Below are 12,475 nucleotides of genomic sequence, written 5' to 3'. Positions count from 1 at the left end.
CTTGAGTGGTTCAGGCGTGGTGGTAAATTACTGCTGGTCCTTCTCCCGTTTTAATCTGCTTTGTTTAATCTGAACTGTAGTAAGGATTAGAAAGCTAGAAGGTTGATGTATGACCATGGAGCATAATTTAATTAAATTACCCCCATACTTTTATTCTTTCATTCATTTGACGATAACAAACGTTACCTTTTTGCCTGTTCAGCCATCAGGATGGTTACCTGTGGGCTCCTTTCCCGCACAGATGGGATGGTCAGTTAACAAGCTTTAGCAGTGCTACACGTTACAAAAGACTTTATAGCAGGGTTCTTGCCCTCTCAAATGTGCATAGATTTTCAGTGGAGACATGAAACAGATAAAGCAGCATTTTATTCGGTGCTAACCTACTTTGTGGCACATAAAGGACATATGATTTCCTGATAGAACTATGAGTCTTAAAAGAAAGGTCAACTAAGTTTGAAGTTAGTAGGAACAGCTTACAATGACAACTACTCTTTTCCCGAATAGTTACTATGTGCCACACACTCTTGCTATTTAGTTCTCATAATAATCCCATTTTGAAAATAAAATTATGTTAATTAGGTGATACTACCTGTCAGAGAGATAAACACTAACATAACTTAGTAGTAGTTTAATCCGGGACTGTTATCTCTGTTTCTCAGACGAGAGACACTACGACATAGGGAGGTTAGTGGCCAGCTCTGTGGACCGAGGAGGACGCGAACCTAGTGTGCTGAGCAGCATCCATCCGTTAGCCGTCACTCTGCTGCCCCTAGTGTGACTGCGTTTATGTACATCGGCCATGTCACATTCCTCCAAGTTTTACTTCTGCCTTCACATCCTCACTTTATATTTCATCAGACAGCACTTAAAACCCACCTCTCTTTAGAGGCTTACTATTCCGCAGCGTTCTGCCTTTCCCCCCGCACAGGCCCTGGTTGTGCCCAAAGGGGAATTTTACAAAAAGGAAAAAGGATTGATTTTGAAATAAATGTTCCACATTCCAACTTTGGGTCCCCTAATTTGGAAAAAAGAAGTAACAAATTTCACTTTTAAACATCTTAAAAAGGGAAAGAAACAACTCTTGGTAGAGTTTTTGCAATTCTGTTTTAAATATAAATTATGCATTTCTGCTTATAAAAATGACATGTTTAAATATTCTGGAAAACACAGAAAAATTATGATTCAGAAATAAACTCTTACCTTTTAGGCATATATTCTTGCAAGTCGTCTTCCCACCCCCTGCCTCCCTCTGCCCCCCCCCCCCCGCATGAATGTGTATATAGGTATGTATACATACACAGGCATGCACACACACAGAATCCATGTCATTCTGTTGTACAGTGTTCGACACTCTGAGCCCTTTTTCATGCCATTAAGCAATCCTCCGCTATGTGATCTCTGAGTGGCCGGGTGCCTGTGGGAGGGCAGTGCCTTAGTCATTCCTCTTTGGTCACTTAGGGTGTTTGTTTTTGCTGCTGAAAGGTCACTGCAGTGGCCTTTCTTGCAGACACATTTCTGTGCTCTGGTTCCTCCCGTCGTCGGGTCCGCTCCTGGAATGGGACGTTCTATCGGAGGGGTCGGCTCTCTTCCGGGGACTTGATGAATGTGCTCAGTCTAGGGAAAAGGCGCCCGTTTACTTCACTGCGCTTCACGGCAGCCTTCCTAACACTTAGTATTCATTTACTCTTTGTCAGTATTATCGATGAAAACACCTTATTACCTTTGACATTGTGTTTGACTGTTAGAACATGAATTTTGAGTTGCCATTTACTTCTGGTTGCATTAATTCTGTCCGCTTTTCCAGGGCGGGATCGGTGAATGTTTTAACGAATATGTCTGTTAGAAAAGTTTCGTTTGAGACCTTTGCTTAGTGGAACTCCATCTTAATCAAAATGGAGTGTCGGGCTAATGACTCCATGTGTTTATATAGTCCCTCTGCTTTTAAGGTGATCCAGGCTGTGTTTTGCTGTGCTGTGTATTGTTGTCTAAGTGACCTGTGGATTTGTGCAGCACTGCACATTTCTCTCTCTCTGGTTCCATTGCTCACCTGGGGCAGGTCCTGGCACACTCACCACTTCTCCCCTGAGGCCCAGCCTGGTGGCTCTACTTCTCTCACAGCCACTCCCCTGTTGCCGCAATCCCCCCTGCCCCCCCCCCCCCCCCCCCGTGCTCCCTGTCTCTGTCCCTTGCTCCGTGTTCTCTTCCATCGTGCTCACCACTTCCTAAAAGACTGTATGATAGATTTATTTTTACTTTGCTTCTCTTTACTAAAACGTAAACCTCACAAGGGCAGAAATTGCTCACTGATATTTTGTTCACCATTGAATCTGCAACACCCAGAACAGTACCTGGCAGATAATAGGCATTCAACTCATCTTCGTTGAATAAAGGAATAAATATTAATAGACTTCTTGCTAAGTTAAAAGTTCCTATCCTAATGAATCATACTAGTTTTAATATACTTCATTAATTTTAAAAGCCTGTGAAGTGACACTGCCGTGTTTTTGTTTTGTGTTTCTGCAGCTAATTTTCCACACATTGCAGCTGATGGCCTTTACTGCCCTCGCCATCTTAATTATGAGGCTGAAGCTGTTTCTGACTCCGCACATGTGTGTGATGGCTTCCCTGATATGCTCCTGGCGGGTAAGGCGGCCCCCTCGTCTGATTGCGTGATGATAGCTGTAGCCACTGCGGTGCCGTTACCCTGACTGCGGGGTAACCCAACCCCCAGGGCACTAGTGACACCTTCGACGTTAGATCATGCTTCCCGAGAGAGGAAGAAAGGCAACTCCACGCAGCTGTGGGAATTGCCCCCTAGATGTCAGCTGCTACTTCTAATACACCTGACGTGGTGCGCTCCCCTCTGTCAGTGGCCTCCTCACAAAGCCCCGTGGGTGGAGTTCAGGTCTGGGCAAGAGTTTTGGCCCATCAGCGCCAGCCCCGGGTGCTCTTCGGCCACGAGAGGAGCGCAGTGATTGCTCTGGCGCTGTGCGCCAGCCAGGCAGTCCCAGCGGAGGTGTCCCCGCTGCAGTCATGATGCTAGACAAACAGCTGGGATGTTGAGACCAAGGTGCTTCCAGAAACTCCTCACTTAGTTTTGATCATGAGCGTCTTGTGACGCTCCTGGAGGAATGTCCATGTCCGTGCTCGCGGGCCTCCCCGCATTACTCAGGATGTCCGTAGCAGCATGTAGTCCCAGGACGCTTCCCGGGGATTTGCTGACCTTAACCCCTGGGGGTAAATCAGTACTGGAAGGATCCGGGGTTCCTTCCTTCCTTTAGAGAAGAGAGCTAGCTTCCTTTAGTAACTGGGCCCAATAATTCCAAATACTTGCTGTTTATAACAGTAGGGGATGGTACTTCTGTAACTTATTAGTGCACTTGGCATTCTCAAGTGCTAATCCACCTTGGTTTAAGTCAGTGGTCGGCAAACTGCAGCCCGTGAGCCACATGCGGCTCAAGAGCTGCAGTTTGCCGCTCTGTTGACTAATGAGTTTGCCGGCCACTGCCTTAGGGAAAAACACATACAAATTTTAATAATTTACTAATGCCTTTAACCTGAAGTCAAAACCTCTGGGTAAGGGTAGTGCCTTACAGCAGTGGTTGGCAAACTCAGTCAACAGAGTGGCAAACCGTGGCTTGCGCAGTTTGCCGACCAGTGGTTTAAGTAGCCGGGGGCGAATTTATTACCATACAGCACTCTTCATGTAAGGCGGGAGGAGGGTGGTGGTGGTCTGGGAAAGAGGGGACATCGGTAATACTGTAATTCTACAGAGAAAGGAAAAATGAAGGATGAATGACAAACGGTTTCTCTCATTTCAGCTCTTTGGCTGGCTTTTTTACAAAGTTCGTTTTGAGAATGTCATCTTTGGTCTCCTCACAGTCATGTCGCTCCAAGGCTTTGTCAACCTGCGCAGTCAGTGGAGCATCCTGGGAGAGTTTAATAATCTGCCTCAGGAGGAACTGATCCAGTGGATCAAATACAACACCAGGCCAGGTGTGCGCCTGCTAGTTACACGCACAGCATGTTTTATGCACACACGTGTAAAAATCCACCCACACATACAGTCATTCATGCCTGCACAGACTTCGAGCAGGCTACTTACAGTACTCACTGAAGCAAAGCTTTTCAAAAAGTGGTTTTGTGCCCTCTTTCAGTTCCCCTGAGATAACCGTCAAAAAGATTTTTCATTAACATCAGAAATTAAAGATTGTTCACAGCTCCATGCTGTAACTTTTTAAAATAATGTTCATAGCTCTAGTTGGTTTAGCTTAGTGGATAGAGTGTCAGCCTGTGGACTGAAGGGTCCCAGGTTCCATTCCAGACAAGGGCACATGCCTGGGTCGCAGGCTCAATCCCCAGCAGGGGATGTTCAGGAGACAGCCAATCAACAGTTCTCTCTCATCATTGATGTATCTCTCTCTTTCCCTCTCCCTTTTTGAAATCAATAAAAACATTATTAAAAACAATAAAAAATGTTTTTATTGATTTCAGAGATAGATAGGAAGAGGAGAGATGGAGATAGAATCATCAATGATGAAAGAGAATCGTCCAGCTGCCTCCTGCACGCCCCCCACTGGGAACCAAGCCAGCAACCCAGGCATGTGCCCTGATCAGGAATCGAACCGTGACCACCTGGTCGATGCTCAACCACTGAGTCAAACCAGCTGGGCAGACTTCAGTATATTTAAAGGAAAATAGCCTACCCTTTCCCTATCATGTTCTTAGTTTCTCTGTCATTGATGATCTCTCCTCAGTGGTTCCAGCTTTTGCTGTGTCTCTCTGGTGGCCCTGGGCTTGGGGGCCTCCAGCCCATGGCCTCTCGGCCTTGGCAGGCTCTGCTGACTTTGGGGGCAGTCCTGTGCATCGCAGAGTGTGCAGCATCAGCCTCTCTTCGGACACCCACAGCCCCTCTCCCCCACAGCGTGCAGCCACACGTCTCCAGCAGTGACGCTGTCCCCAGGAGCCAAAATCACTCCTGGGGAACCGCGGCTCTAACCCGGCAGCTTTTCATTATTAATCTTGCCATATTCCATATACATTTCTACTTCTTTGGCTTAAATATTTTTAAATATTTTTGGCAAACTCAGTCAACAGAGCGGCATATAATTGAGATTTCAATTCAAAATTACGTTTAGAATGCTTGGTTATATTTGAAAGTAAACATTTAGTTATTTATAAGTCTGTTCTTAATGGTGATTTTATTGTGCTGATTAAAAATGATTCTATTGTTCATAATTATACAATGATTTATTATATATAAGTGCCTGCAGGTCAGTGTTTGGTCTTTTTGTCTCCAAGAGACGAAACTGGAAGTGAACTCAGGTAGTGGGCTTTGGTGAATCCCGAGTTACACAAAAGGTTATACATTTATACCTGCCATTACTGCAAGGGTATACATTATAAAATCAAATGGGAACCAAATTATGAACATTTAAAGCTAACCCAAGGGGAGAAAGCAAGGCGTTCCTCTGATAGGTCCTCAGAACTACAGTCCACAACCCACACAAGTGGTTCTAAAAGTGAGTCACGAGACTTGCCCTGGAGCCTACCAGTTCCTGGCATTTTAACCATTTGTAGGCTGTAAGCATCTATAGATGCAAGCCGTGGGCCTTTTTAAATTAAATTCAAAATATCGTGGCAGTTCACTGGTTAAACTGTTGGAGCAAGATATGTAATCCCACAATTCTTTCTGCCTTAGCACAGTGCCTGGTGCTGCGGGAAGCTGAGGTGAGGGGTTGGGGAGGGGGCTCTGACGCGGCCTCGCTGTGTGGTCTTGGGCAGGTTGCTGAACCTTGCCGTGTCTCAGCTTCCTCGTCCACAGACTGAGAATCGCACAGAACCCACCGTGGACAGTTGTGTGAATTAAATGTGTGGCCCCGATAGCAGTGTTTAGCACAGATCCCGGCACCAGGGTGACATCACCGAAGGCTGGCTGTTCTCGCGGCGGACAGTCCGTCACTATCGCATGAAGAGAATAATGGTGCTGGGGTCATTGTTGCTCCTCATTTGGGTTCACACGTGCTGGGTGAGTGACTCGCGGTTTTCTCCAAGGCCTGTCACTGAGGAAGGCAATCTTGTTTCTCAGATGCCGTGTTCGCGGGCGCCATGCCGACCATGGCAAGTATCAAGCTGTCCACGCTGCGCCCCATCGTGAATCACCCGCATTACGAGGACGCAGACCTGAGGTTGGCAGCTGGTGGGATAGTTCAGACACACTTGCAACTCCTCTCTCTCTCTCTCTCCTCATAATGTGTCACATCCTTATGACTATACTGTGTGTATGTGTGTGCGCGCGCGCAAGTTCCAGGAGCTGAGCTGGCCATACTCTTCCAGCCCCTGCTCTGGACTCACAGCCCCTCCGTCTGACTTACAAACCTTTCTCCACCTTACTGAGGGCCAATGGCAAGCCTTTTTAAAAAGGAGAAGTACGTGAAATTTGCTGTATTACATGCTTTTATGAAAATCTAGGGTGTTCTTTTGCTAAGTGGTTTTGGGACCTCAAGTTTCCATTGACATCTGAAAATTATGTTTTTCTTAAGTAACTGATTTTCAGAAATTATTTTAATCATTGTCAGGGTAATCTTTGCCTTTGCATATATTCTTGGTCTATTGTTAAAGGTAAAATTTTAAATTAGTAAAAGCTTTATGTCTGGCTGTGGAGTTTGGGCATCCCAAATGCTTGAACTCCTAAGCAATGCCCAATACATAAATGGCAAATAGAACTCCCAGGTAGGGCTAAGCCATGTATTGTACCATGTTTTGGTATGCATCCCTGCTTCCCAGCCTTCTGTGAAGGTACTTTGACCGCTATCCTAGGCACCCACTGAGTGAGTGTTCTGTTCCCTACCTTCAGCTTCAACCCGTATGCTTTCCGGAGCTGCTGTAGATGGAATTGGCTACTGAAATCTATGTTGTCACTCTAGTTAGCCTCTATCGAAATGTGTTCCATGAGCCAGAGTAATTACTTTATGAATTACTCCAAGAAATTTTGTATTCTAAAGGATCATCCTGCTCTCCAACTCTAGACCCTAAACCGGTTTATAAACAAGCAGCACATGCAAGATTCAAACTGCTGTATGTTTTAGCATGTGAGGAATAGGAGTGTGGGAACTGCCTCCCCCAAATAATTCTTGCTATTGAGAGTCATATAAATATGCCCCATCCAATGAGCATTGAGATTTTAATTTGCTAGCAAAATTTCTTTATTCTATTACCATGTATTAAAATTTCTTGAACCTGTTTAAAATTTAAAGGGCCCGGACAAAAATAGTTTATGCCATATATAGTCGAAAAACTGCAAAAGAAGTGTGGGATAAATTGTTGCAGTTACATGTGAATTACTACGTTCTAGAAGAGGCATGGTGTGTTGTGAGAACTAAGTGAGTATGATCCTATGACATTTTTAAGTAACAATGGTTTTACTTTGTTAAAGCAGTCCTGATTTTTTATTAGAAGAATTTTTATTCTAAAATAATTTTATTAAAATATTTTATTGAAAATTATTTCTTGAAGGAAAGTAAATTATCATTTCAGTAGAATTTAATTTCAGAAAATTAGGGTATTTTTAGTTTCCTGATTTTTAAATTTTAATGGATTATATTAAACATTTTTTCATGAATACTTTTTGTTTTTATGATAATTTTTATTAGTAGATGTGTGAAATACAGGTTTGAATTTACAGCAGAGGAGATATTAGCATTTGCTACTACAGGTGAATTACAATGAATTTATAAGATTATGAGAAAAGTTTCACATAGCTTAAAAGGACATAATAATATTTTTAATTAAAGTATTAAATTTGTGAATTTTGAATCTCTAAAAATCATACAGTTAAAAATGTTTACTGGGTAACCTGAAGCTTTTTTTAGACTCCTTGTTCTAAGAAGTGCTTAGTTGTATTAAGCCAATATTGAATATGTTCATTTATCCTATGGATAATTGGGAATTAGGCTATAACAGTGTTAACAAGTTAATTGCAGCAGTTTAAGTAGCTTATTTTTATATACCATTTTAACATCTAGTAAATGTATTAGGAAGAATTGGCATCTTGCAAAAGAAGAATCAGGAATATTGTAATGTTCATGTGTGTGCATATCACATTAGCTGAAATTTTATAAAACAAAGTAGACTTCAGAACAAGGCTTATTGTCATAGAGATAGGTGTTTTATAATGACAAAAGGATTGATTTATCAAAAAATTAATAATAAGTATAAATGTATATACATCAGCCCAGTGGATGGAGCGTCGGCTTGCGGACTCAAGGGTCCCGGGTTCGATTCCGGGCAAGGGCATGTACCTTGGTTGCGGGCACATCCCCAGTATGGGGTGTGCAAGAGGCAGCTGATCCATGATTCTCTCTCATCGATGTTTCTGACTCTCTTTCCCTCTCTCTTTCTCTCTGTGAAAAATCAATAAAATAGATTTTAAAAAAATAAAAAAAATAAATGTATATACATCTAAGTAGCACTTCAAAGTACTCAAGTAAAAATATGCAGAACTAAAAGAAAAAACAAATCTTCAATCATAGCTGGAAATGGGAACATTCCTTTCTCTACAGAGAAAAGTAGATAAAAAGCCAGCGAGGATATAAACAACAAACAGTATCAGATACCCTGGTCTGGTTGGCATGTGTAGACCATTACGGCGAACAGCTGGTGACCACATGTTCTCTTAAAGGGGCGTGGAACGTTCATGGGAAGAGAAGATATGCTGGGCTGTGAAGGTAGCCTCCCACGAGGGTATGAAATTGTACGGAACTGAATTTAAATCAGTAATAAATAGATATCTAGTAAATCTGTACATAATAGATACTAGGCAATAAACGTATGAATAACTTATGGGTCAAAGAAACAAAGGAAATATGAAAAGTATATTTTTTACTTGAATGAAAAGGAGTCTTTTAAAAAATGTTGCTGATCTAACTGGATATCTGTATAGAAGAAAAATTGTTCCATGACCCACACTGTACCACACACAAAAATTAACTTGACATAGATTGCAAAACTAAATGTAAAAGCTACAGTTGTAAAGATTTCTTAGAACACAAAGCACTAACCATCAAACAGAAGTAAACTGTATGCATGAAAATTGAAATACTTTCCTCAAAAGAAGATGAAAAGGCAAGTCACAGACTGGAAGGAAACAGCTATAATGTATGTACCTGATGAAGGACTTACATATATACTCTCTATGAAGAATTCTTACAGATTAATGATCGCTAGAATCTGGAAATCCTGAGCAGAGATCCTGCTTCACACACCTGGGGACCCAGGCAAGTTCATTGACTACAGATGACAGTCATCACAAGAACAAAGCAGATTCTGGAATCATGACCATTGGTAATCTCTAGTGTCCAGTTTCCAAGCCAAAATTTATCAGACCAGAAGAAAAAACAGAGTGTGACCAATACTAAGGGAAAAGGCTGGTAGAAACTGATTTAAATAGGCCCAGATGTTGGATATGGCTGTCAAAACCTGACATACCACTATTATAAATATACACTGAATGGCCAGATTATTATGATCCCTGAATGCATAATAATCTGGCTACTCACTGTATATCCCATATAATAAAAGGCAGGCCGGCCAACTGCCCATGTCCCTCCCCCCCAGCCAGGCTGGCTGGATCCCACCCATGCACGAATATTCTCCCTTCCCCCCCCTCTCTCTCACTCTCTAAGGCTAGATTATTATGCATTCAGAGATCATCATAATATGGCCACTCAGTGTAGTCAAGTAACTAAGGAAAATACTGTTTAATGAGAAATACTACTTCATTTGTCCACTCATGGAGCCACCAAAATGAGAGCGGGTTGAGGGGAACAAACCTGGCGTGTGAGCTTCCCTTCCCTGTCTTGTGTTCTATGTTTTCATACCTTAAGCTCAAGGATACGAGTTTCATCAGGAATTATATTAACTTTTTAAAAACGTCTCATTCCAGTACTTTCGGGCCTTATGTTTGGTTGACTATATCATTTAGGAAATATATTTATTTTGAAAATGAATTTTTAAATATATAGTTCTGAATGTATATGGATCCTTTATTAGATTCAGTAACATATTGATTACATGGAACGTGAAAATGCAATGAAATTTTTTTTGGTCTCTAAATATTGAACTTATGCTTTTTGAAACGGTGCCTTAAAATCTTTAGTTTATTGAAAAATTAGTCTCTCCAAATGTAGGCGCTGTGCTCTAATGTCTCTGTTTCCTCTGGCTGTGAAGGATTGCTAACGTGGCTTGCTGTGCCCTGTCTGCAGGCCTGGTTGCAGCATGCTTGAGATCTGGGATTTGGAAGACCCTTCGAATGCAGCCAAGCCGCCCTTGTGCAGCACCTTGCTCAGGGACCCCCGGCCCTACTTCACCCTGGTGTTCCAGAACAGCATGTACCGGGTGCTGAAGGTGGCCTGAGGCTGCCGCGGCTGCCGTGGCGCAAAGAAGTGCATCGGACACAATCGCTTTGGCTTATTTGCATACATAAAAATCACCATCTCTAATAAGGGGCCATCAAAAAGAAGACAGTAGAACGATCTGGTGTTTCTGATTACTAAAGAGCAAATTATTTCTTTGTTTCCCATCGAATGTCAGCCTTGTTAAGCTTGTCATTTCAGTAATTAAATTGTTTCACACAGCGTGGACAGATGGACATCTTAATGTTTTAAAAAATTGTATGTGAAAGAGCAATTACTTAATAAATCAAAGGTATGTATGTCCTTTTGAATCCAATGAGGTGAATTGCTTCCAGTTTTCTGTAGTCCCAGGATACACTGGTGTTCACTCTCGAAACCACGTGGATAGACTGAAGCGGTTCCTGAAGTGACACTTCAGGTCCCGATACCACGGCTTCTTCCCTCGGGGGACGTTGCTTGTAGCCAGGCCACTATCAGGGATGTCTCCGGCTTTTACTAGCCTTCAAAAAGGTCTCTATTCCTTTTAATAACTTCCTATCATTTCAACGTAAGTATTTTTAAGAAACACCTTGCTTTGTAATGTTTTGAACTTCTCGAATATCTTTATCCAACCAGATAAGTATTTTTTTCACTGGTTGGTTGTCAGCCTAAGTTCAACAAGTTATTAATCTGTCTTTAGGACCCAGTAGTTTTTCTTTTTAATATCCAAATAAAATAAAAATTGCTATCGTATGACATGACATGATTTGGGGTTAGACATACTCAGAAAAAAATCCAGTTAGGTTTATCAAATAAGATATTCAGGTTCCAGATCTTGAATGAGGCAAAGGCATTTCACCTTGTAGGGCATAGTTCATGGGACATAATCTTTCATTCTTGTCACCCTCTTTTGTAATAACATTTTAAGTCCTCATTTATTTTTGGTATGCAATGAGGAAGGCAGTGGTTTATAAATTCTCTCCCTAAAATAAAACCTACCCAGCAATAATGGTTTGAAAAGGGGTAGTGATCTTGAATATATTGTTGCTAAATGCAAATATAAACACACTCTGCTTGATATTAAATATGCCACATCTATAGTATTTTTAATGTGCATCTATTTTAAATTAACATCTTGGAATTTTTGTAATTCTCTTATGTTCTTGGTCCTCTGTAGTTGAGGTAACAAAATGACTTACTTCCATAGATTAGTTCACATATAGTAAGTAGGTAAGAGATTATATACAGGAAAGCCAATAAAATTATTTTTCAACTTTTATAGTTGTAAATATTTTAATACAGGATATAAATCAACTAAGAAAGTATGCCGTATTTTAGCTCTTTCAAATAATTTGGTGTGTGGGGCAAAGAAGAAAAAGATCTAACATTCATGAAATTAACACATTGGATGATGTTTTCAAAGGAAACTTTTTTTAAAGTTGGCAGAATTCAACAAAATGGGACAAGTTGTACTAACTTATGAAATGTCCATGTAGATATAATGTGTTAATAAGGATTTATGTTATTTTCATGTGCTATGTATGTTTAAAAATTAAAAGAAACCTTGAAGAGTCTCTACGTGTGTTCTCCTTTCCCCCATCCTTGACCAAGTGCGTCCTGAAATGGTTCTTGAAGGTAGAAACTGCAGGTTCCTGGGTTCATTAACCGGGTGTACATTTGGCATTGATACTTCTTGGCCATTTTAAAACAGTTGCCTAGTCTCACACACAAGACAGTGTGTGTGGCAGAAATAGTATGGGCTTTGTAACCAGGTGGATCCCAGTTTGAATCCTGGCACTTCATTCAAAATGTATTTATTGAGCGCTTGCTGAATGCCAGGCTCTGTGCTATGCTAGGCCATGTTTCTTGACTTTGAGCTGCTGTTTTTTTTATCCGTAAATCAGAAGTCACAGCACATCCTGGCAAGGGTCATTATGAGGATGAGGAAAAGTGTGTGAAAGGACTCCACAGATGTTCATCCCTGTGCTCCCTCTCCCCGCTCACTGAACAGCCAGTTCAGGAATGTCAATTACCTGGTGGGTTCCCTCTGAATTCCCAACAGTCAGCAGGAAAGCTGGATGGTA

At 41.7% G+C, this 12,475-nt stretch overlaps 1 protein-coding gene across 1 annotated transcript in view; it reads left to right on the top strand.

The window, feature by feature from the left end:
- Window positions 1–10,413, top strand: part of DPY19L2 (dpy-19 like 2) — a gene marked incomplete at both ends in the record, with an annotated part of 39,150 nt that extends 28,737 nt beyond the window's left edge. Inside the window, 5 exons of the mRNA XM_084897302.1 lie at window positions 2,524–2,643; window positions 3,822–3,996; window positions 6,089–6,188; window positions 7,257–7,382; window positions 10,263–10,413. Of these exons, the coding sequence (XP_084753428.1) occupies window positions 2,524–2,643; window positions 3,822–3,996; window positions 6,089–6,188; window positions 7,257–7,382; window positions 10,263–10,413 (672 nt within the window). The remainder of the gene's footprint in view (window positions 1–2,523; window positions 2,644–3,821; window positions 3,997–6,088; window positions 6,189–7,256; window positions 7,383–10,262) is intronic.
- Window positions 10,414–12,475: the final 2,062 nt, after the last annotated feature.

Source organism: Pipistrellus hanaki (assembly GCF_964339955.1).
Source record: "Pipistrellus hanaki genome assembly, chromosome: 10".
Lineage (NCBI taxonomy): Eukaryota > Metazoa > Chordata > Mammalia > Chiroptera > Vespertilionidae > Pipistrellus > Pipistrellus hanaki.
The sequence above is the reverse complement of the archived record's forward strand: the minus strand, read 5'-3'. Positions and strand labels throughout refer to the sequence as shown.